Source organism: Thunnus albacares, chromosome 9 (genome assembly GCF_914725855.1).
Source record: "Thunnus albacares chromosome 9, fThuAlb1.1, whole genome shotgun sequence".
In the NCBI taxonomy this organism is placed as follows: domain Eukaryota; kingdom Metazoa; phylum Chordata; class Actinopteri; order Scombriformes; family Scombridae; genus Thunnus; species Thunnus albacares.
The window spans coordinates 9,048,936-9,076,448 of NC_058114.1; the positions used below are offsets into that span (position 1 = coordinate 9,048,936).

The 27,513-nt window shown below is 38.6% G+C and overlaps 1 protein-coding gene across 1 annotated transcript in view; it reads left to right on the forward strand.

Annotated features, from left to right (window-relative positions):
* The window catches only part of LOC122989232 (collagen alpha-1(XXIV) chain), a 99,863-nt gene that overhangs the window by 33,147 nt on the left and 39,203 nt on the right, over window positions 1-27,513 (forward strand). The window contains exons 6-24 of the mRNA XM_044361985.1: window positions 2,196-2,249; window positions 3,664-3,717; window positions 5,920-5,964; window positions 7,286-7,339; window positions 7,887-7,931; window positions 8,489-8,542; window positions 9,546-9,590; window positions 10,830-10,883; window positions 11,570-11,614; window positions 16,566-16,619; window positions 17,325-17,369; window positions 17,820-17,873; window positions 18,467-18,520; window positions 19,588-19,641; window positions 22,608-22,661; window positions 22,756-22,809; window positions 23,840-23,884; window positions 24,072-24,125; window positions 25,418-25,462. Coding sequence (XP_044217920.1) covers window positions 2,196-2,249; window positions 3,664-3,717; window positions 5,920-5,964; window positions 7,286-7,339; window positions 7,887-7,931; window positions 8,489-8,542; window positions 9,546-9,590; window positions 10,830-10,883; window positions 11,570-11,614; window positions 16,566-16,619; window positions 17,325-17,369; window positions 17,820-17,873; window positions 18,467-18,520; window positions 19,588-19,641; window positions 22,608-22,661; window positions 22,756-22,809; window positions 23,840-23,884; window positions 24,072-24,125; window positions 25,418-25,462 — 963 coding nt within the window. The remainder of the gene's footprint in view (window positions 1-2,195; window positions 2,250-3,663; window positions 3,718-5,919; window positions 5,965-7,285; window positions 7,340-7,886; window positions 7,932-8,488; window positions 8,543-9,545; window positions 9,591-10,829; window positions 10,884-11,569; window positions 11,615-16,565; window positions 16,620-17,324; window positions 17,370-17,819; window positions 17,874-18,466; window positions 18,521-19,587; window positions 19,642-22,607; window positions 22,662-22,755; window positions 22,810-23,839; window positions 23,885-24,071; window positions 24,126-25,417; window positions 25,463-27,513) is intronic.

Consider the following 27,513-nt stretch of genomic DNA (forward strand, 5'->3'; position numbering starts at 1 on the left):
GCTACTTTGTTGTTAAGTGTTACTGTCTTGCTTGGTCACTGTGCAGGAATGAGGACCCCAAATCTATGATGATTTCTAAATCAGTGGTTTATATAAAAAGAACTGCATGTAATGCAAATTATACTAAATGATGAAGGGTCCTCTTGAAGCTGCAGTAAATGCAGTAAACTGAAATATCTGTATCTGTATAAAGGTTTGTAGATTTTAAAACAGGCTTAAAGTATCAATGAACAAAAGACAGTTATCTGGAAGCAACAGTAGATAATTCGAAGACAAAGGGTTCTCACACATACTTACAGAGTCTGGTAATCTTTGTCAGTGTGCATGGTGCTTTCCAACAATGTCTCTTACTGTTATTGCAAAACACACACCTATCTCTTGTAGGCTTGTAGGGTCATGTATGGAACAAACTGCTTCTCAGTTCCACATACAAATTTCCTCACCACATTTTGTACATAGACCCTAGAAAAATGTAGATGTTCAGTAACCTCTGTGACTTCACCTATAGATTTCTAAAGGAACATTGTGAGTTTTTTTTATGCCTGCTGCCATCTTGTCAGTTGTTTGGAGCCACAACTGCAGAGTACCAGTAAGTGGCAAATTCTACTGCTTGCCACATAACTGCTCCTAACATCAGCTCTTGGAAAGGTTGGGGATCTTCCCAGCTTACTTCACTACAGTTGAATTGTTTTGCTGCCATTAGAGGAACTGCATCTCAAAGTGTCTCCACGTTGTCTGCTACACAAAGCCACAGTGGTTGCTGCTTGGAAATAGCCTTAATATTGTAGAAAGCATGTAGTGTTTAATTTTAAAGCTATGATATGTAACTATTCCGCATTAAAATGTCTAAAAATGACCGGACCTATGTTATATGTTTTGTTGAGTTGTGTACTTACATTATCCCAACTGTTTCCAACAGTTTTCAAACCCAGAGAAATCTGTAATTTTAGTCAAGGTAACGGTCCATTTCATTTTGTCGCCTGTCAATGGCATCATACCCCCTATACAACTGAGTGTACGCACACAAGATGCATGCATTGGCCTTGTGGTTGTACACCACAATGGCATCCACCAAAAATTATATGCGTATAAGATAATACATCGGTGTTGTGGTTGTCATAAATTGATTTTATTTCCGTTTTAAACCACATTTTTACAATAAACTTTTTCTGGTTGTGTTTAACTATATGTTTTAACCGTATGAAGGTTATCGGATGTATGGATCTTAAGTTATCAGAGAAACAAGCTGAGAAAATGTTAGCAGCAGCTCGCTAGCAGCCCCTCCCGGAAATCTTGTGCCCATCAAACAGCGTTGGAGAAACACTGATTTTTTTTTACGTGAAACTGCTTTATTCGGTGTTTTTACCTGTTTCAATCACCGGGTCTGTTTGTTCTGGAGTGGAGGAGACCTCTGCAGATAATTCTGCTCCCGGTAAAAACATCCTTAGCGATGTTAACTGAAGTAATCCTAACCCGGAGAAGCTGGCTGTTTAACAATAAAGACAACTCCCATGATCCCACGCTACTTCACAGCAACATCAAACTCCATCTTGTGTTACCGATTGATTGATTGATTGATTGATTGAGAGACCCCTACTGGCAAAAATTAAATATTGTGCATTTGAATTCAAAACATGTATTTTCACTTCTCAGTCATCTCATCATGTTTTGGTATTCAAAAACACTATTGGTGAAAGCTTTGTAATGACACCATATGGATATACTGTATACTGTATATAAATCATGTTGTCACTATCAAATGAATATTGTGACATTAGTGTAACAAATGAGACTAATATCAGGAGGATTATCTCCCAGCTTCTGTGCTACTTTGTAATGTTTTGAAAACCACTTGGCTAGGATTTTTTGAAAGATTTTCCTTACTTAATGGTATAAAGGGATCTGTTTTGCAACAGGAAGTGATGGGTTTATGAGAAAAGCAGTCCAAATTTTTGAGAAAGAAAGAAAATAAACCGAAATGGAAATGTCATTAGATGTAGCCAAGGTTTTATTTATCCTGCTCATGTAAAGAAATTCCATGACTCCATCCAGAAAGTAAAAAAAATAAAAAATAAAAGAAGTATTGAAAGTTAAGTAGGAAAAAACAAACAAACTTTTGTTGTCAGTGACTGATACAGTTGAAATAAATTTGGGTTGCTGAAGATGTCCTTACCCTTTGACCCTCTCTAACCTAGGGTTCAAAAGGGGACCCTGGACTGTCTCCAGGTCAGGCTCCATCAGGAGACAAGGTAAGGAATCCACCACAGGGATCTATGTCAGGCTCCCTGTCTCTCTGTTCTCCTTTCAGTTTTTTGTTTTTTTTCCTCTTTTCCTCTCTTATGTTCCCACCTGCCTGTCTCAAAGCCTTTACTCCCCTTGGTCAGTGATACTTCTCTTGAGACACATCCAGTCTTCACAACATCAGTCTATCACCTGACAAAGTCTATGCTCACTGACAGCTTTTCTCTATGTCCTTCATTGTATTTATTGATGAATTGGGACAAATATTGTGAAAATGATGAATAATTGTTGGTTTCAATCATACAGTATAATAGGTTATATGAAGCAATAATGATTATTTAACAAATATGCCTTTAAAGGTTATTAACAACTGGACTATTGATGATTTGTGTAAAATGGAAGATGTATTTATGAGTGTTATCTCATAATGGGTTATCTGTATAAATTTGTGGTAGATGAATGAGGTTAAATATTACTCTTTCTCAGCCTGTTTCATTTATTCAACCACTATTTCTAAAAACCCCTTTTTTGCATCTCTGACTCACTCTGTTATCATTGATTTCACAACAGCTGGTCTCTTTCTCCATCCTTGTCTCTTTCATGTCAAACATCATCACAATAATGATTTTGCTGAGAAGTCCTGCGAAATGTCTTGAACTAATTAAGCTCCAAAAGTGTCTTTCTTCTTTCAAGTTTTAATGCTCTGCACACTCACAGAAATCCCCTAAGAAGGACTGTTGTGGGAAAGTGTAATATCGTCCTCTAGATCATTCTGGTATACCCAGATTAACTTTAAATTTAACTTAAAACTAAACAAACATGTTTCCACTATATGTATCCGACTGCATCCCGATGTAATCCTCACATATTATTGTAGACCTCTCGTCACTCCTCGTAGTGAGTCTTTCATTTTTATTTCATTTTTGTTTTTAAACATTGCATCTTTATCCCTCTATTGGCATGTTTGTCTGTATTAATATGCTCTCTCTAATCTCCACTTACCTTCTCAACTCACATGTCTGATCTTTCAGAGGAGATAAATATCGCAGCATATGGTTTTGTTTTGAAGCAGTTTAGTTAAGACCTCTTTAATATAAATAGATGGTAGACACAGTCTGAAGCATAAAGTCGCCTTTGAACTGTCGATCTAAATCATCTGTGAAAAATCAGCTACTTTTTCCTGCTCGTGATAAACATTAAAATATTTTACAGTGATGCTAAAGGATGAATGTAGGAGACCTGAAACAATAAGATGAATTTCCTTTTTATAACATGCTGCTCTTAAGTGTACAATTATTGTTATATTTTTTATTGTTATAATGCCTTTTTAAAACTTTTGCAGTGAGATCAACAATTTTTAATAAAATATATCTGGCCTTTGATGGTGCTGTGAATTACTCTCTCTTTCATTTGTTCCAACAGGGTGACAGAGGTCCACCAGGTCTGCCTGGTCCGGATGGATTTCCAGGACTGCCGGTACGATTCAGTTTGTTAAATTGCTTGTGTAAAATTGCTTAAACCAGCAGTGGATGCTGAAGATCTTTAAATTCTCAAACACAAGTTAGAAATTGGTTTAAATGTATGCTTACATGCAAACACATACAGTGCCAGTCAAAAGTTTGGACACACTTTCTCATTCAAGTGAATATTTGTGTGTAATCACCACACACACACACACACACACACACACACACACACACACACACACACACACACACACACACGCTGTATCAGTGTTCCCACTGTATTCTCCCCCAAGTGTTAACCACAGACATGAGCTGAGGCCTCAACAGGCCCTTAATGTGGTCAGTATTAGGTTACTCAGAGACGGCCCACAGCCCACCCTGCTCTCTGCCTGTCTCCCAGTCTCAGTCTCTATTTTGATAGAGAAAAATATATATGTCTGCTTTTCTTGCTAATTCTCCTTTCTTACTTAATCTATCTACCTCAGATTGTGTCCTCTCCTTCATTATCTTTTCATATCTCTGTCTCTTTGTATATCTGTGTTGCTGCCCCTCTCTCTCAGTCAGACCTTCAGAGCTGGATGGGATGTGTTGCTATGTTGCTTAAACCTGATAGGCTTTATGGTCAAAGTTAAAGGTCATCCAAAAGAGGAAAGGCACCCTGCCCAGGGTCAAGGGGTCAATGACATGCACAATATACCATGCCTTCTCAGGTCAGCAATTGTCATGCCAAAGGAAGAAGGATTTCATGGGCATTGCTCAAGGACATTTTCCCAGTGTCCACCAACTTGCACGTATTCACACACACATTTGTACCCTGTATAACTGTTAACTCCGGTTACTATTAACGCTCTAATCCAGAGCAATTTATTGCACACGAATTCAATGTCTTGTGCTAAAAGGCACATGGCTGTTGCTGGAACTAAACTTGTGGCCTTTTGAAGCAGAGCAGACTCTGTATCTGCTATATTACGTCGCCCTGCCACCTAGATGGCCATGTCTACACAGTTGTCCCAGTTGTCCAGGTAGCTTCTTATTGAAGCTTTGAGTCTGGTCTCCGCATAGCTGGCCTTCACCTTGCCTCCCAGGAGGCCATCCCTGTGTTTGCAGTAGCTGAACTTAATATACCAGGACATTAACGGTGCCCCGTCAAGTATTTTCAGAGGAAATGACTGACTCAGGGCCTATGCTCTTTACCCCCAAGTGGGCCTTTTATTGAGTGTGAAGGTTCATGTGTCACAACCTAGGAAAGCACATTACAGAATCTATGGCACAGTTCAAAAAGGTCTCTCACTGCCCCAAAAAGATACTGACCCGGCCCTGACCTTGTGCTTTAGAGCTGTAAACATCTGTTGTTGATAATCACATCCAAGGGAAAAATAGAGAAGAAAAGCTCTGATTACCGAATAATAAATCCTGTTTAGTTTACAAAGAAGTGCTTATTTAACTAAATGTGGGATTTGGCTGTAGTACAAAACTGACTGTGGATTAGAATGCGTTGACTTCTCCTCAAAGATCGCTTTTTCATAGACTTTTGTGTACATTTTACAAAAAGCATTAATGTTTTAAATGTGTTAGAGTTCCTTTTTTTTTAAACCTCACCCATGCTGTACTCTGCAAAAGAGTCAGGACCCGAAATGGGTCACGGACTGGTAGCCAGAAACACTACATGACAAATTGAATAATGTGGCTTTAATGAGTCATTTTCTCTGTAATAGGGATAACCTAGATCCAACAGCATCTTGTTGTTATTACCTAATAATGTTCTAAGTTTTAAAAATAGAAGCAAGATTATTGAAACCCCTAAGCCTGGGATATAGCCGACTGCTTTTTATTTGAATATTTGACTTTATGTATTTTATTGTTTTAAGGTCAGTTGTGTCCCCACTGGTGGGTAAAAACACACATGTCACATACTGTATTATGACTACCTGCCAGCCCCAAAATGACATCACAGGCCATGACCAAGGCCCTGGACCTTAAGAGTGGTACCAAACTGCTGGCTGCAGGAAAGAGGATATTCCTAGATCCATGACCATCCCTCAAGTGTCTCATTTTGGGATGGATGCACACAAATAAAATATAGTGCTTGATTGAGATGTACAGTGAGGACAACAAACTCTGCAGTTGCTCCCTCAAATGATTCACTAGCAGTCCTAGTGAAGCATTTTTTGTTGTTTGATTGTTTTTCCTTGTGTTTTATTCCATATTTAAGGGCCCTAAAGGTTATCCAGGGCCAATGGGACTGCCAGGAGAACAAGTAAGTAATGATGTGTGTGTGTGTGTGTGTGTGTGTGTGTGTGTGAGCAAGAGAGAGAGTATGCAAGTATTATTTTTCCAGAGCTCAGCAATTTTCATAAGTACTGATGGGATGTGTGTGTCAAACAACAAAAGCATCAAACTCAAGGATTGGGAGACACAATCTGTGATACAGTAATTGTGCTGATGCCAGTTCACTACATTCATACATACACAAACAGGATTAGTCAATACACATATGCTTACACACGCAAAACACACAGCTGTGTCTGTGTGCATTGTCAGCCAGTTACATCAGTTCCTTTTATCCTTCATGTATCCCCCTCTCCTCAATGGAAAAACTCAGTCAAAATGTCTTAACTTAATCAAAATGCTAACAATTTACGAGCTGCATTACACAGGCTCTCTACACATGTCCACACCAGACTGCTCTGAGCATAGAGAAGGAAGGAAACCATTAATTTCTCCTGGGATTGTTACTTTAATGTCAGTTACACTCTGTTCCTAAAGATGATAGCGTCGTAGAGATCCTGTGCCATTGCGCCTTTTTACTGTTAAGGTACATTGTCATTTAATTTAAAGGAGTTTGTCCTCAGTGTTTTAAACTGTTACAGGACGCCATTTTTCTTTGTAATGGCACAGCTTTCTAGGTGCCCTTTTACAAACCAGAATATCATTTCCATTCCAAACCATTAAAACAATCCCTAGAAGCCGATTTTAAGGGCCTGTCGTAACTAAGTAATAACAACATTAACGGGTCATTGGCACAGTTTAGATAAGAAAAAATAATTTAAAAAATGTTTTTGGTTTTATGATGGAAAATCAAAATTGAAGCACAAGGCAATGAAAGCATTGACCTTACAACAATATAAAACCCTCACAGATTTATTATGGTGCTGTCAGACAATAATGATGAATATCAACAGAAATTGTTGTTTTAAATGCAGATTAGCTGAATTTTTCAAGTATAATGTGTCATTTCAACAGTGGGCTGAAATAACAGCAGAGTGAGCCAATGTTGGAGAGGTGGGTTGGAGGGGTGCAGAAAGTTACAGTTAATAGACAGGGTTGTCTTAGTGGAGGTTGTCTGGAATGAACAGTGCTTGTTTTATTCCTCAGTTGGCAATGCGGGTAGAGGTTTGTGTTTCTCCTCTTTCACTTTATCCATCCATCTAATCTCCCTATTCACTGTTCTTTCTTTCTCTCTCTCTCTCTCTCTCTCTCTCTCTCTCTCTCTCTCTCTCTCTCTCTCTCTCTCTCTCTCTCTCTCTCTCTCCCTCTCTCTCTCTCTCTCTTACTGTTTGTCTCTGTCTCTGCTGCAGGGCATACCAGGACCTCCTGGGGAAGCGGGGGCTGCAGGTTACCCTGGCAGGCAGGTGCAGTGAAAAATACAAAAATACGCTTCCAGTTCTTCCATCGATCCTCTTAGATTCTTCATTGCTCTACTGAGAACTCCACAGAGAATACACAGCAATAAAAAAAGATAACTGCATAATACACACTGCTGTCTGCTTCCCTATACATGTTTCCTACCCATTTTGGAATCAGGCAGTAAACAGTTACTATTTGTACTATATTGAAAATACACCATGACATTGAAATTATAATGAAATGAAGACATTTATGAAATTGGTTTCTTGATGTTTATTCATGTGTGCAGTCTGTGGATGGGATTTTTTTGGGGGATTTTTAGACCATGTGCACTGCGTGCACACAGTGTGGCCAAGGATATATAAAGTTGCAACTTGAAGTATAAAAAACACATGTTTTCATTTAGCTGTCTGTCACTCAAGTCCACTGTACTTCTCTTTATCAGGCATTTCAGAGTCTGATGTGTTTAGGTTTGCCTCACCATGTGAAATCACTGAGCTTGCGTGTACTGTACAATGGGTCCTCCTCACCAGAGTCTTTCCTTTGTTGCAGGGCTCAGCTGGGCCAGAAGGTAACCCAGGGCCTAAAGGTGTCCGTGTAAGTACAAGTAGCTCTCTGCTCTCATTCTGCCCTCTTTCCTTAAGCAGTGCTGAATACTTCATTTCCTGAAAGGATTAGGACAGTGTCAGCCCCTCAGCCTTGCTCCAGAGAGACTGCCCAGAATTTGAGTTTGTATTTCTGACGTACTACCTGATATAGAGCTGCAGACTGCTTGTGGGGGCTGGTCCAGCCTCTGGGTTATCTCTATAAAGGCAGACCGGTTCTTCTTACATATTTGTTTCACAAACCTAGAGAATACATGTAGAACGTATAAACAAACCCCCATGATGGTATGATGATGATCGTTTTAACACCCTGGATATGAGGATGTTAAAATGCTACTTGTTGGCTAAGTTAATTCTTTTGAATCAATCATATCACTATTTTATGATCACAAGGTTTGTAAGCAGAGTTTATGCTAAAATGGATTTATTCAATTTTTAGTTGAATAGAAATATTGTGGTAAGATTACTCTAATGAAATATCACACTGCTGTAAAGTTATATCATAACGTTCAGATAATATTGTGATATGAACATATTGCTGATTTCCAGGGTTTCATTGGGCCTCCTGGTGTTGCTGGGCCACCAGGGCTGGAGGGGGAAAAAGTGAGTGATATTTTTTCTGTTTATATTAAGTGCACATTATATCAAGATCTTTATAATTACGATTCATGTCTTTTTGGAGATATTTTTCATTCCCATTACTTCACAGAACCCCCCCATACACACTTTCCATTTGTTTTCTCCTCTTTTGTCTTATACTTTTGTCTATACTAATATATTCAGACCAAATCAGGCATTGTGGTACACTTCTGCAGGGTTGTTCAGAGGTGTGGGGCATCTTCCTAGTAATGTCTGTGTCCTCCCTCATGGCAGGGTTGTACAGCTCTGATCAATCTGATCTCCGGCTGTGATTGGCCACCGCTGCATGACGTTGGGTTGTGTTTCTCCAAAAGCTGATTCTGGTTCAACTTTCTCACCGTAGGCTGCTTCGGCATCCCTGCGGCCCCCCACAGACTAAATGCGCTACCCCTTTTTAAATTCCACATCGCCTGATTTGGTGTAAATTCAGCCTTTCAGCAATTGGCAGCAGCTATTTCAAACTTTCATTTATGTCTTCAAAATTATAAGGTTTCAGGAAAAAATGTGGGGACAGTTTTTATTTTCCATTTATGCCATGCCTGAATGATGTCCGTCATTCCTTCATTCTTGTGAGATTCCAGTCTCAAGGAACTCCTGGTTTTTATGGCTCTGTTATAGCTTGCTACACACCAGCTTGGTTTATGCCAAGCAAACTTTTAATTTAATGTGCTGAAACGATTTTTGAATCCTGGCTTACAAGAGGCCAGAGGCCACAAGAGGTTAGGTGTCTTTCTGCACAGTTTCATGGTATTATCTTACCAGCTAATATTAGAGGAGAAGGTTTTCCTACATTATAATAATATAGATTAGCAGATCAGAATAGGAGAAATGTGCCTTCTCACTCTTCTGTGAAAATCTCTTAATTTTAGGCCAGTGGCTAAAACATGTTGTTATACCAAATCCCTGTGAGCAGCATGGTTTCATGCCCCAGATTTAAATGATTTATATACTTGTTTTTCTTTTCTAGGGCATTCCTGGTCCCGTTGGAAAACCTGGCCCCAAAGGAAGACATGTAATAATTAATCAATTTTGATTTCTGCATTGTTCATAATTACTTCCAAACACAAAAATATAAACCTCTGTCATCTGTCAATAGCTAGTGGGAGGGGGGGGGGGGGGATGGTTCTGGTGTGATTGTCTGTGTTATTTCATCTGGAAAATCAAGGGGATTGTAAAAACTGAAATATTATCCATCTCATATTGTGTAAAGTATCTTAAAATAGCAGTACTTCACATCCACAAACACCCCAGGCATATCTTAAGGAGATTCATCTGTATGCAGCATCTGTTCTGAATGTGTTAAAGCAGCAGGATGCTAAGGGCCCATGGTTAAACAGTGCAGAGAGAAAAGAAAAATACAAAAAAAACAAGTCCTTTAGTGGATTTAACACCATTCAAGATGTGGCAAATCAAATTGGAAGTGTTTGATGGCATGTATTTTGGAATTGGTCCTGCAAAGCCAAGTTTGTTCTAGGGTGGCATTGACAAAAAATACAGTTAGATTAAGTTGGAGACAGATGGAATGTGTAGGTTGGGCCCTCACTCTGTGAAAAATTAATGTTTTAAAAACAAGCCTTAGCTTCTCTGTGTTGAAGTTGCCAAGCGGGCAAGCAGCCCAGTGTCTGTTTTTTCTGGAACATTGAATCCTGTCTGGCTAACTGGATCAAAGTCTGTGGCCAGTCCACAGGCTCACCAATATACTGGCTAATCTTGCTTCATTAAATAAGCATTATTTTCACACCATGTCAATACAAATTTGATCTTGATCAATGTGTAGGTTAACAGCTATAGATATAAGTAAAGGTTGGATGCTTTGCATGACAGAAAATTAATAAAGTAAAATATCAAAAAAGGGAGGAATTCAAAGCAAAATGTATTACTGGTTGGAAATTCTTTCACCTGTGTAGAGGTGCAATATATTGCAAATTTAGAGTATAATTACAGTGGTTGCCCTGACCATTAATTTGGTTTATTTTGTACACACATCCATTGTCTGTCTGTCCATCCTGGAAGAGGGATCCCTCCTCTTTGCTCATCCTGAGGTTTCTTCTATTTTTTCCCAGTTAAAGGGTTTTTTGGGGAGTCTGACCTTATTCAAATTGATGGCCTACAGATAAAAGGGGCTGTATGCTGTACAGATTGTAAAGTCCCTTGAGTCAAATTTGTGATTTGCGATAGTTGGTTATATAAATAAAATTGACTTGACTTAACTTGACCATCTTAAACTGACTGTGGATGTATTTCCCCACAGGGTGTGGTGGGTGATGCAGGGGAGAGGGGGCCTCCTGGTCCTGATGGCGATGAGGTGAGAACTCCCGTCTTCTTTTGGTGGTTTTAGTTATCTTCTTTTTTTTTTTTGTCCTTTACTTTTTTATCTCAGCATGCTATTCCACTTTTCTCTTCTCAGTCAGGATCTCCACGCTTGTCACTTTCCTCAGTCATCGTGACTATTCATACAAGGACACAGTGCAAGGCTATTTCCTGGATAAACCTTTTCAGATTCCTATACATCCATAAGTAAATTTGTGTTCTTTTTACATGTAGTTTAGGCCTTTTGTCCCCACAAATACAAAAGTATTTATGGTGTTTAATACAAAAACATCCAAAAAACAAAGCAGGTAAGATTGAGACACATATATACAGTATGTTTCACACCAAGTCTGATGCAGATTTTTTAAGAAAAATAAAATAAATTAAATTAAATTGTATGCATGCAGACGGTTATAAATAAATTGGCCTGACATTACTAATCATTTTGAGTTTTTCTTCACTTGTCAAGGATACAAATTATTGAACACCCTTAACAAATTGATTTTAATGGGTTATAGACATAAAGAAGCTTGGTGGTTTTTCCATCCTAGACATTAGCATATGAAAAAAAAAATTATGTAACACTTATAGTGTTTCCATTGTAGCGTTGGGAATGTGGAATGTGCAATACTGTAAGTGTCCTGTCCTGTGTACTTAGGATGTTGCTGTGATGTTTCACAGGGGCCTGTTGGTGGGCTTGGCATTAGCGGCTTTCCTGGCCTGAGGGTGAGTATCAGTTTTGCAATTTTATCATTTTTTATTTATGTGTTACATTTCTCATGCCTAATAGACACTATGTTTGATCTGTCATTCACTTTGCTCACAATTCTGCTCCTGTCTTGCCTTGTACTTGTTTCTGAGATTGCCTGTCTGTCCATCTTTATCTCTGCTTGTCTATCTCTGTGGTTAAATTGGGGTTTTGGGTGATGAATAGCAGGATGTGCTATGTTGCTCCACAAGTGATGAATGTGAATTTTCATGCAGCCAGCTATTTCTTGGTTAGACTTGTTGTAGCATCTGGGCCAGGTTTTTCTGTTTTTAATGGCAGTAGTATTTCCTCATTGTTAATGACTAGCACTACTGAAATCTTTGAGTTGTTTTAGGTGATTGCCAAGATTATATTACTGATATTTCATGCACTGTCAGAGCTTGGCTGCTGGAAAGGCAATAAGTAAACTACAGGGACTCAAGAGAATATAAATTGGGCAGAATTCAAAATCAAACTGTCTTGGCCTCACGACATAAGTCCTCAACACTAACTCCACGGGTACAACAGTGCCAAAAAGTCCTTAAGTCCCAAAAACTTTTTGCAGCTGAGAAGTTTAAAAGAAGAATTGTTCTGAAATTTTGGCAAATTTCCCAAATATATAGTGGTGCAGGTGTATAGAGAGTAGAGCTTTGACTGTCACTGCATTATATCAATACAAAAGTTAATAAGACACTTTATATCATTTGAGTCAAGCTCATTAACAATAACCATTAATCAAGCAACTCTACTGGTGTAAAACTTATTCTGTTCTGCCTTAGTCAACAAAATTAGTGAATGACAACTCCTCAGTTATTAATGTCGATCCAAAAATTGATCTATGTTTCATGGTCATTGTTCACTGTTGGGTACAGTGAAGATACCTTATTAAAAAAGACACCTGTGTTTAGCTGCCAAAGAAAAGTCATTCAACTATTGTACTCAGCTTTGGTAATCATCCAGTGTGTGCGGTTCTTTGAAATAATCATTGACAGGACTTAAATGCTGACTTCATAGCAATTTGGGAGGCTCTCTCTCATCACCGCAGTGAGAAAAAATATAGACTGTCACAGCCCTAATAACGAGCATGCTGTCTTGTTACCGCTGAATGTACAGCTGTTAAGTCTGTTAAGTGTTCACAGAGGCCTCTATAACATCCCTACGTTCATGTCAGCAAAATAGATAAAACTCTATACGGCACCTTTCTTGTGCCATCATTTCAAGCTTCATTTACACTGGTTTGCTGTTCTCATACCATGGGGATTTATTGGGGTGCTTGAAGGGTCACTCTGTGTGGCGCTAGACACATCTGGATGGATAGGGTTTCCTTAACCTTCACCTCAGCTACTAGCTGTAAGTCAACTTTACTACTGACGCAGTCAGACATTAATCTAAGACACTAAGTATGTTGTTTTTACGTAAACAAGAGTATTATCATAGAGAGGAGTACACGTCTAGGGCAATCAAAACATCTACAATACCACAGCTTCAAAGTAAACCCCATCTGAACTTTTCACTACGTCTGAATATTTTAGTTTTATTGCGTGTGTCATTTCATAGTTGCAAACTAATGGCCCAGCTTATGTAATTGGTCATGGCACTATGTGTTGCTGTAAAGGTTGGTAGCAACATCTACAAAAGCAAATCATTGTCACTCCCGATTAACTGAAAAAGAAGTTGGTAGAAAACCTGTCCATGTGTATGTCTTGCTCCAGAGATTTAGCTAAGGTTGCAAAAATGTCGTACTGTTGATCTCAGGCAGACCTGACACACCACAGATCACTTTGTATGCTGCAGAGAGAACAGGATGTGACACAGACAATCAGCAGATGTGCACACATGCAGACATGAATGGCATGCACTACAAATATATGCATACAGGTATCCCATTTTGTCTACATAACATTATAATGTAAATCTGGATGGAACCAAAGCCCCTTGTTTATATCTGAAAAGATACTGTGACAAAAACTTGACAGTGATATTTGTAGCAGAGTAGCTTTGGTCATGGCACAAACAGAGTCATATGCCTGAAGGCACCGTGGCACTAAAACCTCATGTGGCCAGATAAGGGAGCCATTTAAGTTGTGAAGCACAGACATGACGTGCAACAGATTGGTGTGTTCACTTCCAGCCTGTCTTCTGTCACCCTCTTCTGTGACAGTCCCTTCTTCAAGTCATCTCCCTTTCCTTTGATTACTTCTTTATTAGACTATTACTTTGATTTGTGTGTTGTTATTTTTAATACATAGGTCTTACTAAAGAAAAGTTGTACAGGTCTGATCAGATTAAGCTTCAGTGAAGGTGTCCCACATATTTTGTCACTTCATAGTTGCATCTGCTCTCAAACAGTTTGATCATGTGTAGTTTGGCTTAAATTATTCTTCACAAAACCAAAACCTAAACAAGCAATAGATTCATAGAGCCGGTGACAGGATCATGATTTGCATGTAGTATAAAATTATTTGTAGCGGACGTGGCAAACTACAAAGTTATATATTTTTATACAAAAATTACTCCCAAAACAATTAGAAACAGAGAAATTAATTATTAATAATTAAAGTTGATGTAGTGATTGCTTGTCTTTACATCAACAAATTACTGCTAGTAAGTACTTTTGAGTAATCATACAAGAGAGCCAAAATACTTACACCTCCTTAATCCAGTCTTTGATGTAATTCATATTTAGTCAACCTTCCAGCTGAGTGATTTTGACACAGAAAAGATCTCACACAGAACTTTAATTTGACATCTAAAACTCATTTTCACTTCCCAGTGTCAATCACACCCATGTGGATCTAGTTGTACCCACTCATTTATTGAAAGTCAATTACACAAAGTTAAACCTTTAGTTAAGTAATCAGAAAGAGCAGTAACAGAGCAGCAAGTGTTCTTTCAGGAATGCACTTGATGTCTGTGCCAGTGTGTGACTCAACAAAATGTGATGCAGCCAGACACCCTTTCACAGCCTGAAAGAAAAACAAAAAAGGGTTAGGTGGAGACAAAAATAGTTATTTGAAAATTTATAGGTGTTGTTTTGTTACTGCTTCACCACACTTACCCTTTTTTTAATCGTTTTCATGTGGTGTCGTGAGGCCTGCGTACAATGTAATTTAGTTGTACTGGCATGTTGTGTGATATAGTGTAGTGTATGATACATTGGGTACTGAGGCATTTTATGTTTAATTGTTTTTTTTCTGAGGCTAAAGTGGTTGTGTTGAAACAAGGTTTACAGGAATGCAACAATCTGGTTTTCATCAAATTACTTGTGGCTGGGAGATAATAGTTTGGATGATCTCTAACCACCTGGCAGTCAGGCTCCGTCTTGACAGCGGTTTGAGCAAAGGCTCCGTGTGGGATGTTGGTGTACCAGAGCGCTTCGACTGGTCTGGTGGACACCAAAGTGTGGAGAGAAGGTTGTCTCTCTCAGCTTATCTCCTCCTTTCAGCATGTCATTTTTTTCATGTGTTTTCTGTTGAGTGCCTCTTTTAATGGATCGCATGTGATTTGTGTCTGTCCTGCTGCAGTACCACAGTAGAGCCGCAGCATCAAACACCAGCCTTACAGGGTCCAGATGGACTTTTAGTTTAAGCCACATGTCCTGTGTGACATAATATTAAGCCTCCCACTCACCTCTCACTTACCGCAATTTTTACTTTGCATATAGGCGGAAAAGACAGATCGACTATTTTTTTGACAGAAGACAGTACTTTGATATAACATATTGAGAAAGGAGACGGCAAGTTCAAGATTTCCAATTGTCTTTGTATTCATTGTTATTCGCTATGCTTTTCTTCAACATATTAATCACGACATACTGTCTTTGCTGCTGCTTGCCTTGGAACAAATGCTGACAGAGGCTTCTCTTCACCTTTACTCCTTTCTCCTTAAAGCCTTTTCCACTGTCTCAAAGTGAAAAAAAAATCCCTCAAAAGAACAATCTGCCTGGTTTTCTTCATAAAATGTTTACCACAGTAGCAAAGGAATTCATGTCTATATTAAAGTTTCTTTCAGGAAATTGGTTAGCAGAGGTGGTAAGCACTGCTCCCAGCCATCCCCAAACCAACTTCAGCCTAGTGTCTGACCTGCTTTCTATTTTCACACATCAGCACCTGATTGTGAATGATTGTGAAGTTTGTCTCTGCCTTTCTCAACTTGTAACATCTCAGAATCGTGTGTTGCTACTGTGAACCTGAACTGTTATTGATCAGTGAACTGCCTGCTTAGCTGATTCAGACACGTCCTGACATGTCAGAGCCTGTTATCAATGTAGTTACTAGATGGCAGTTTAAACAGTCAGCATACTCTTTAAATAATGTGTGATGCAATGCCACTGCTCATCTAAAACGCTGCAGAAAACCCTCCATATATAACTTGGTAGAAAGGGTGCATTTAGTCAAATATGTGTTATGCGTGTGAATAGTATATATGTGCAAGTGCTTGCACTTAGGCACACACACACACACACATTATCATCACTGTCACCACAACATGATTGCTACTGACAAGGTAATAGCAGTCAGTGAAAACCACCCAATCGGTGGCCAACTTTACTGCCTGCCTGCTTGTAAAGAGTATTTTTCAGTCCAGCCACACATTAGTCCAGCCACATATTCTAGCCATTCCCACCTCGCCTCGGGCAATTAGAGTGGATGTTGTGGGCTGGCAGTGGTGAGTAGGGCCAAGGCCAGAGCTATACAAAACAACTGGATACACTGCCAGCATGGCTTAGTTCTATTGTAAAGTTGTAAGCAACAGGAATGCACTGTGTAGGAAACAGCAGATAGTGTCCGTGTCAAAATATTATCTTTGCCAAGAAGAGATCGGAAAAAATGCCATTCATTGTCAAGCAGCAAACCTGGGCCAGTATCAGAAGTGTGTGTGTGTGGGTCTATTTATGATACATAATTGTGTACCTCCTTCTCTCCACAGGGGGACCCGGGGCCTGAGGGGTTGCGAGGACTGCCTGGTATGGTGGGACCTCAGGTAGGCTAGACATTGGCTATTGCAAATGCTCTAAATTTTAGGAAGCATACAACGTTGTTAGTTGTCAAATTAAACCGATGGAATCTGCAACTACTGTATTTATTCATTCTCCAGTCATATATGTTTTTTACCAAAACCAAGTCATTATTATTGTTTATTTTATGTTAATGAATGTATAATTAAATGGAATATACTGAGAAAATGATTTAAATGGGATATTTTTTCTTACTGTATTTCCGGACTGCATTCTTCCCTGTATTTTGAACTTGATTGTAAAGGTGCTATATTCAAAATGTTAGTAAGTTATTGCCACATTGATCAGAGACATAAGCATAATTGACAGCCTCTAGCAGCCACTGCACTTACATTCTGCACCACAGGCTTGGTGGAAATATTGCTGTCAGCATGTTTGGCCTCTTAAACATGTTTATCAGTCTATCTGATGTACTGTATATCTGGCTGATAATAAAGTTCTGCACATACAGTATATTAATTTTGTCACTAGAAATCAAATTACTCTGAAAATTCCTTAGCCTCAACTTTTATCATTCATCATCCTCCTCTTTCTTGGCTCCCTGCTCCAAAAAGAATTCTGTCATTGAACTCACTGAGGCTTTAATTATATCTCATTGATCCCTACAAATCTTTCCCCTTTCCTCACTCATTCTTTTACTTTTCCTCCTTCCTCTCCTCTCTCTGTGTTAGGGCCCAGCAGGACGAGCCGGCCTGCCTGGATTGAAAGGTGATAAGGTGATCTAAATATTTATATTATTGCTGTGTATCTGTGTGTAATGTGTCAGTAGCCCAGCTCACATTGAACTTATTACAAGAGATGCTGTACAAATTTTGTTTTGCAGTCACACAGCCACTAATACAAACTCAAATTCAGTATCATGGTGGTAGAAATGTGTTAGAATAGAAGTTAATGTTAAATATTGATATTGCTTCATAATAGCCAAGTTTATTTGCAAATGGTCATTTGTTGCTGCTTGTCTTGACAGTTAACAAGTTTTGTTGCATAATGTGTGTTTATTTTTTTCTCATTAGCTTTAAATTTACCTTGAATACAGAAAAGAGAAGCCTATACATGCGTGTACTGTATCTACAATTCATGTGTCTCTCAAGTATCTGTGGTCATGTTGTGATCACTGTGGCAGGGTAGTGTTGTGTTATATCTCTGTATGATACTGTGAAATTCAGGGTGAAGTGGGACAAAGGGGCGAACCAGGAGAGATGGGGTACCAAGGCGATAAGGTATGCCTCCTGTCACACAAGTTTGATTTTAGGGCATACAAATGCACACCATCTGATAATAGTGCATGCAGCTATTATTACCAAAAATCAAAAAGGTCATTCAAGATTTTATTCCCACGCCAAACAGTTATGACCTTACCTTCTAGTAAAAGTAAACGTAGTAAAGCAAACAGTAAAAATTCCAACACCATACTATGACATGTGCTACTTGATTATACTTTTGCAACTGATGCCTTTTTTTGTTTTTCCTTGTTTTAAACATGTAAACATGATCTGTTTTCCTCCTGTCATGACAGACAATTGGACAATAGCAGAATCTATAGAGAAACAATTGTCTTTGCTAAATCAGGACAACATTAATCAAAACATTTCCACAAATCAGAAATGCATTGTGCGTGTCTGAATGAGTGTAGATATTGATTCATTAATCACATGAAGTCATCATATAATGCTAGTTCCGTGTGAATAAGGATTTGTACACACGAGCACATCCAGACATGCACTCAGTTATATGGAAATGGATGAAAACAAATACACACACCCACATAGGGTGTGTAAGATTAGTTTAAGAGTGTTTTGTCTTTATCTTTCAGGGTGCTGCTGGTGCGCCCGGTCCTACTGGTCCAAGAGGAAAACCTGGACCACCGGTATGTTGGAGTATGTGTGTATGTGTGCATTTTATAAGGGTATTTATGGGTTTTATAGACAAAGCCAAGTACACATAGTGTACCACAATGAGATCTGCACTCTATAGCTCATAAACTGAAGCCAGTTTGGTCACATTCACAACACATCCGCTTTATCTGATACTTGGTGGATAGTGAGCCTCAATAAGGGAAGAAAGAAGTGGAATAAATGTCTGTAAGCTGCAATTTGTTTGCTTATCAGCAGAAACAAGCTCAGATCAAGAAAAAAGATTAAACATTGGGAACTTCCCTTCTCGTTATTCAGGATGTACTGTAAACAAGACCAGATGTTGTCCTTTTCCAGAACACCTACCGTAGTTTCTATGCAGCACCAGCTGTTGCTATAGCTGTTCACCCCATTTAATAACTAATGTAATAACCCAATATAATGACAAGGAGATACACTGTACTACCCTAACCTAATCAATTCACTATTGTTTTAGCAAACTGCTTTTGTTTGTACCATGCGAATGAAATGTTCACAAGCAAAAAATAACTTAATCTATACTTTTGCCACTGAAGCTGTACAACATGTTCACACTGTGCACAATGTGGATAAATGTAAGAAAGCATTACTTCATATGATGTGTGTGTGAGAGAGAGAGCACCATTTAGTGTTAGGGGTTAAGTGACCTGAATTAGCCCTGATGCCTGATAACATACCAAGTATTTGTGCAGCATATTGTGACTGATCAGTGCTCAGATTGTTGTTTCCTTTATGCTCTGTAACCGAGTGTAAATAAGCTGCTGTTGCATCATATCAAAAGGCTATAAGAACACAGTGTGTCATCACATTAAGTCAGTAATAGCATTTCTCAGATCCACTATGTCAACTTTACCCGGTCACTTCACTGACTGTTGAAAGAATAACATGATGAAATGAAAATATAAACATTAATCTGTGGGGTGATTATAGGTGGAAGAATTGTTTGAGGGAAATCAGAGACAAAAAAACATGATAGTTGAGGTGAAAGAAGCACAGTTTCTTATTTCTGTTTGTTTTCATGTGTTCTCTTTATTTTAAACAGGGCAAAATTGGTGAGATGGGGGTTCAAGGACCACCTGGGCCTACAGGACCAGAGGTATTCATTTGTATTCAACTCATCATTTTATTTTTTTTACCAATTTTCTCAGAATGGAGGAGCAGGAGTTGCATGCAGAGAGCTTTACAGAAAAAAAAGGGTTGTGATTTGAGTCCAGATTTGTGACAGACACATAATCATATTACCAATGTTTTGTGTTGGTAGCTCACTGTGCTGTAAGTAAGCAATTAAAAGTAATAATGTAAAGTCAAGGTTGATCTACAGTACATACTCTACTTGGGGTTAATGATGAAACTTCACTGAAGGTCGATTTGTAATTCCTGAGGACATGTTTCATGGATTATTTCCAAATAAACTTGTTTAAAGTTTTCCTTTTAAAATGTTGCTGTAGGTAGACAGTCAGAAAACAAACAGAAAAAAAGAGAAAATTAAGGCTTTTGTCAATGGAAAAGATAGTGGCATCATTTCCAGATAATATTACTTAAAGGTTTCTGCAGTACTTCAGCAAAGTGTACTATGCTGTAAAGATGGATTGTGAGCAAGTCCAAACACAGACATAGCTATAAAACAATCATCCTGCTGTATCTTTACTTTCCTATCAGACTGTGTGCAGTGTGGTGGACGCAGGGCAGAGGCAAGGCTTCTTTTATAGATGCTTCCACCAAAGATTATGATCAGATAAAGGCATTAGAGAGATACTGAAGTCATGAAGTTTGAAATAGCAGGTCGCTGATAAATGCAGACATCGCTATAACGTGCAGTATACGTCCTGTTTTGGCTACAGGCTGATGTGACTTTTTGTTGTTGAAAATGAATATATAAACAGATGCAAAAGAAACATTTTCAACTACTATGCACTGCCCCATGGACAATCAAGAACAATACACTCATTAACATATGAATCGAAAAACTTAGTCTGTCCATCTTAAATATCTTGACACGTTTTAGCCACATTGCTTGGGTTTCATGGCCCTTAAATAATGATCCCTTATGATGTTGGAGACTTGGTGATCTTTCTGGTCAGGTCACTATTTCAGCTAGACCAACACTTTGATCCATGACAAAGGGTCTAAAAATTTATGGGAGGGATTACCATGGAATTTGCTGTAGAAGAATGAATTATATTATTTTCTTGATCCCTTGACCTTTCCTCTAGTGCCTCCATCTGGCAAAAAATCTACTTATATTCAAAAAATATGAAAATCTTGTAGACAGCACAAACGGATGTATTCATCCCTGCTTCCCCAGGGACAAACAATTCACATTTTAGACACTCCCAAGCTTTTATTTAGCACTACCATCAGGTCAAATTGTGAAAAATGTACATAAGATACTTAATAATAGGTTACCGCTATATTTCCTGTGGCTATTCATGTTAATCTGTCACCAATGAACATTGCATTTCCTCTCATACATCTCAAAATCTAATGGGAGATTTGCTTTTACTGTCAGATTCAACAAACCTTTTTAATTGGACAACTTGTCATAAATTGCTTATTTGAGCCTGATGAATGCCACCTGCAAATTACTATTTAAGGCTGCTTTTTCTGCTCCCTTTGTTGGCATTCATTCATTTTTGTTTTTTTTTTTTTACCAAAGATTAAAAAGAAGGATTTTACAACTCAAAGCTTCAAGTCCCACTGTGAGAAATCAGCAAACAAGTTTAGCCATATGCAAATAAAAATAATAAAATCTAAAAATCTCTCAGTAAATTTGCATTCTATAATAATGATCAGAACAGAATTTAAATTTTACATTAAATTTGTTTTAGTTATATATTTTATTTTTGTCTGGATCACTTGTGAATTTTGTTCATACCTAAGAAAAAATTCTAAGTATGAAAAATTTGGTGAATGCCACAAATTCATTCATCATTCATACATGCCACTTAAGAACAGAGTGTTTCTTACATGAGGCCCAATGTCTTCCCAGACAATGGCCTTTCACTTTGGTCATTAGACAACCTTTTGGTGAACTTATGACATTAAAAAAATTCACTTGCATATTAGATATTTGAAAATATAACAAGGCAATTGAACTACCAGGTCAATGACATTTGCTGGACATACAGTACCAGCCACTCAGAATCGCTGCCTACGGCGATCTGCCAGCCAGCTGCCAGCCAGATATATCCATTCAGTCCATTCAGATAAGCGAGGACCTGTCACAGACCAGCAGGCAATTCTAGGTGGCTGCATCTGTAACTCTTTACTTTAAATGGCCTGTATTATTGCGATCCTGAGATTGGACATAAAAACTGTTGAAACAAGAGGGCTAAAATGCAGTATGTGATCCGTTCCATCCAATATTGTACTGAAAAGTGCCGCCTACGGGGGGTTGCTTTTGGGGGCATACCTGGCCTGGAGTTAAATTATTTGTACATTATTATAACTCCAGAATTAAGGTATGTGTAATAGAGATGCCAATTAAGTCAACTCACTAGCTCCAAAACATTTGATATTCATGTATGACATCAAAACTACATTAATAGTTTGTCCATTGTGTTTCCTGTTCTGGCATCTCCCCCAGCATGTCTGGGTTTTGGATGTAGAATACTTCTCCTTTAGTCAAAGAGGTCCTTGGTGATGCTGCGAAGTACACGAAAAGCATGTACAACATGACCAAAGGTCACATAGGCCCAGCTAGCAGGTATATTTTCTGAAATGAGTGATTATGTCATGACAGGCGAGCCTGAAGGTATTCAGCTTCTATCAGCCCAGTAGCTATCCATCACTATCTTTACATCAGTTTTCTATAGGCCACACCCCTCTGTCTGTCTGATATATTATTAATGCAAGATGCCTTCAGTGGTTTTCAAAGATGAGCTGCTGTAGCACATTGATAGGCGTACTCAATACCTGCCATTTCAAGTACAGTATAATCCTACCCCTCCTGTAATGTACACAGCGATACAAAAAGCTGATCTAATGTGTGGAATCAAACTTAACCAATAGGTCATGTGACTCATGACATGTGAAATAACTGTCTCCTCCTGTTTTCGCAAGGGGTTTCCTGGGGACATTGGAATACCAGGGCCCAACGGTCCACCTGGACCAAAGGTACAACAACATCTCTCTATCTTGCTCTCTGTCATTGTCCTTCTGTCTCTATCTCTATCTATCTATTTCATTCATTCTTTCTGTTGTGTTTCAGGGTTTGCAGGGTGCCAGAGGGCCCCAAGGCCCGCCCGGGCCACAAGGAATACAGGTGAGATGATTCAACACCCACCTTAATTCAGTAGGTCTACATGGTTATGACTCAAAATGTCAAAGATACAGAAAAGTGGAAAATGCGGGTCATCAAGGGATTTCCACATCTTTAGTCTAAGATTAACTAACATAGCCCTTCTCATTTCACATCTAGTCATAACTCGAAAGAGTTGCAGCTTAGATCCCAGTGGGAGTTTTTTTTTTTTTTTTCTCTGCAGTGTCTCTTGAGGCACGTTCCACAGGGATAAGTCATGATTCCTCATTGGGTGCTTATAAAAACAAGGCTGAAAGTTTTCCAGACTTGAAAAAGGAACAGAAGCCTTTGGCAGGTGTACAACACACACACACACACACACACACACACACACACACACTTTTATATTATGCTGAATGTTACAGCATTGGCCTGGCAACCGCTCACAGAGATGTAGAGTTGGCCAGTGTACTCACACACACTTTTCCTGGGATGGAGTCATAGCACTTCAGTCAAAGCATTCTCAATTACAGAGACAAAGCTTCAAAAACTTTGATACCTAGCATAGACATGTAAAGAAACAGTACATTTACTCAGGCACTGTACTTGAGTACTATTATTTCCATTTTGCAAGAATTTGTGAGACTGCAAAAGGAAGTATATTTTTAAAGTGTATTACATTTATCCAGAAACTTGAGTGGGGTAGCACAGTGAAGCCTTATCTGGCTCCGCAAGATGAGCTATCATCCAAAAAAGGGAATCGCTGTTAGTAAAGAGTGATAAAGAGGTTTGCATGGCTTCGTGCAATGTTATATCTCTATAAAGAAGAACAGGCAGGTGAGCGGTTGAGACCTCTGATGTTGAGAGTTTATGCAGATGGAATTGTTACTTCGTGTGCATTTGTTCGTGTTGTTTGACAATGCTGCCTGGTTGTTTGCCGTGTCAGCTGTATTTACTCTGCTGTGCTGCGGACTCTGCTGTGTATATGTGAGAGTATGTGCGTGTCCATGTTTGTGAATAATTGTGTATAATGAACTGTACTTTGTGTCTGCAGGGTGATGAAGGACCACTTGGCCCACCTGGCAATGCTGGCCCTACTGTAAGAACTCCCATATACATATAAACACACAAATACACACATAGCCTTTTTTAGGTGGTTTGAATGATATAATTCACTTCAATGTCTTATCAGGAAGCAGCTGGGATGATGATGTGACAAACATGTTATGAGCTTTGGTATCTTTTGATCATTATGTGTGTGTGTATCTTGCTGCCTGTCTTTGTAGGGGAGACCTGGAAGGAAAGGCTTCATAGGTGAACCTGGTCCCGACGGCCTAGATGTGAGTCTACTTTCTTATTGTACTGTATTGCTATTATGTTAATAGATACATCTACTGTACTTGTGGCCAATTTAAAGTTTAGGTTTGTAAATGCCTCACAGGTAGTTCTGTAAGAATATATCATTTCACAATATTGTGGAATACAAAAATGTATTAAATACACATTGTGGAGTTGAAAGTGGATCCCAGTATCAACTTAATCATATCAATTATGCCTCCTAAAGGGTACACACTGTTTTTGTTTAGAAACTATAAACAATTCATAATATTCAAAATTCATCTACAAAAATATCTCAGTGTCCTAAGAGAAAAAAATATGTTTATGTGTAATGTCTGTTAAAAAAGCTTTTTGCTTGAGAAGGAATAAATTATACATTTTCTACTGTTATAGTTTTTTTCATTCAATATTTGTTTAGAATAATACATGCAGTGAACTGTAAAACCTGTCATCATTCCAAACTAACCATATTGCAAGACCCTTATTCACAAATGATTTTAAATGGTTCATGTCCAGTTTTAATGTGCGTCTTAAAGGAAGTAAGTAGATTTGTACGTAGATAAGCTTTTTCATATGTACATTACAGCTAAATTGTTGTAGTGTTGTACGTACCATTTTTTTTCTGAACCAACTGCCATGACAAATTATAAAAAAGTTGAGATATAAATGAGACAGAAAAATATGCCTGTGTATTTGTTATAATACATTGAGACGGGCCTATATTTTCTTCTCTTTGGCTTCTTTCCAGTCATGTTAAAGACCTCTCATTCCAAACAAAAGTCAATTATCTACAATGAGCACTTCTATACTACCCATACTCTTAGTTCGGATTCATTTTACTTCAGCAAACCACAGCATTCCAGACCTCTTCCTAAACTTATTTGATTGGCTGTAATTGGCTTTTGAACCCACCAGAAATGCAGTGCCATGATCACGACATTATGTGTTTCAAGGTTTTCTCATCGTAAATTACAGTCTAATGTTTACCTCTGAGTGTCAGTGTCTCCATGTTTTTGACCTACTTATAGTAAGCCTAGACTTACTGTGCTGTAAACATGCTCCTAATTAAGAGAGAAAATTATTTCTTTTTGGGCATCATTATACATACTGGCAAACCACAGTGAGAAGCAACAGAAAATTTCTCACAGTCTCATGCAGTACTTTATGTGTGTGTTCCTTTTAACACATGTAATATCCTGTGAGTCTTGTGCCAGTAGCAAGGCAGGATGGTGGTGGAAACCTCTTTAATTACAGGAAACTAACCAGCGCACTGTTTGATGTTTTCTGCTTACAGGGAGAGAAAGGGGACATTGGAAATGTTGGAAAAATCGGACCACAAGTGAGTTGCTTTCACACTTGTAATGTACAGGACTGACGTTAAATAACCGTCATCCTGCTGTGGATTAGTACCTCTTCATTAAATCCCTCTTTAAACGTGTCCATGCGCATCCTGTGCTGTAGGTTTTATCAGCTTCAGGTTCTGTTCTTCCTCAATAGTTTGCTTAAAGATTCATGTACACATTAAGATAATAACACAGTGCTTCTGCAATTAAATGAATGAAATCCTTCGGTGTGGCAACTCTGGAGGAAGTTACAGGAGCCCTTTATGATGTCTTTCTGTTCTTCTGACCCACTTTTAATGTTAAAAGAAATTTGGATCCCATCCCAATACCAAATAGTGTTTTCATTATGGAATTGGCAGAACACCACAGTAGAAAAGTAGGAACACCATCAGAGATCCTCTGTGGATGTGACCTCATTTGGGTTGCACATTTATGTGTCAAACCCTGCCAAAATGTTTGACGTCTGTGGTTGCCCAAGAATCATATTTATCGTACATGTTGTCAGTGCATTAATGACTTAAGTAGAAAATGTCTTTGTCCATCAAGTGGCTTTGCAAGTGTCCCAAAACATCTGTGTTTGGATTGTTTCTAAATGAACCAATTAACTGCAAAATCACAGTCTCTCTGTTATACGCTTCATTTAATCCTTTATATCCAACACAAATACTACAGAAAAAACGTTGGGACATGTTTTCTCTTTGTAAAATCCTGATATGCTCACAACTACTCTGAACATTCAAAGTATGTCCTTCCTTCTGGGAGGCCCCTTAATGTTAATATTTGCATTCTGTGCATAGTGGAGGCAACCAAGCAGGCCTTGTTGGACTGTGTTGCTGTACTGCACATATGAGAGGGATTAAGCAGTTACAGAGAAGAGAGCCCTTTGAAGCTAAGGAGGAGCCATGGGGCTATGCAGAAAAAAAACCCCTCCAAAACATATGGGGGCTCTAATGAATGCCATTACATCACTTTACAAATAAATTGGATGTATAAGACCTAAGAAAGACTGTTGTTGACTAGTGCAGGTTAACTCAAGAGTCGATGCAAGGAAGCCTTAGGCCGCCTGTCTTCACTGAGTGCCCCTGTATCACCATGAGGCCTCCCATAAAGTGTTTGAAGTGAAATTTTACTGGAGGTTTTTACAGTGTAATGTATTTTAGCCAATTTAGACTGGCTGCTGAGTGTTCCATTTTAAGTCACTCTCCAGTCCACAGCTAATAAAGCATGTATCAGTCATCAATTACTGAAGGCAACCACAGGTGTGCTTTGAAATATAGTTCACATGTCAACCTCTGTGATGTGATTTTCTTGTTAGTGACTCGGTGTGCACTTACTGTATATGCATGCACAAGAAAGGGGCACGTGAGAGGGAGAACCTTTTTGACCCAGGCTGTATTTCTTCCCTACTAACTGTAAGGTTAACAGTTATATCGGTACATTTGTAACCAAGGCAGTGTCTTAGAAACCAGATCACAGTCTAAACAATTATGTAAAACCCCCATGTCAAAGATCTTGCCACATGGAAACCCCTTTAAAACCATTTCCTACTGTTAAATGATATAGGGTACCACATTTTTCCACTTCATGTTCCAATTAAAGGATTTGAGGTCAATTTGGAGAACCAGTTCCCTTGCCCGCAGGCTGCATCCTCTCACAGACACTCTGCTACTAATCCATTGCTCAACTTCTTCACTTGCATCCAACAGTATAATACCCTTTAGGTGATGATACATGAGTAACATTTTGAGACTATCTTTCTTTTTAGCTGAGTTAGGGAAAAGCACATGGAACAAAAGCTCTTTGTGTATATCTTAGTGGTCTGTTTCTTCTCTTTCACATGGCCTCCCTCACTTTGTCAGTCTGTTATGCTAATCTTTCAGCTTCTTTTTGTCTGTCTGTCTCTCACTCCCTGGCTCTTGCTTTTCCTCACATTCACTAGACACCATAGAGAGATACAAAAAAAAGGGGTTTGGGTTCAAATATTTTTAAGTAAGAAAAACAATACATTTATACTATATGTGACTGAAGTAAGAGTAGCAATCATGTA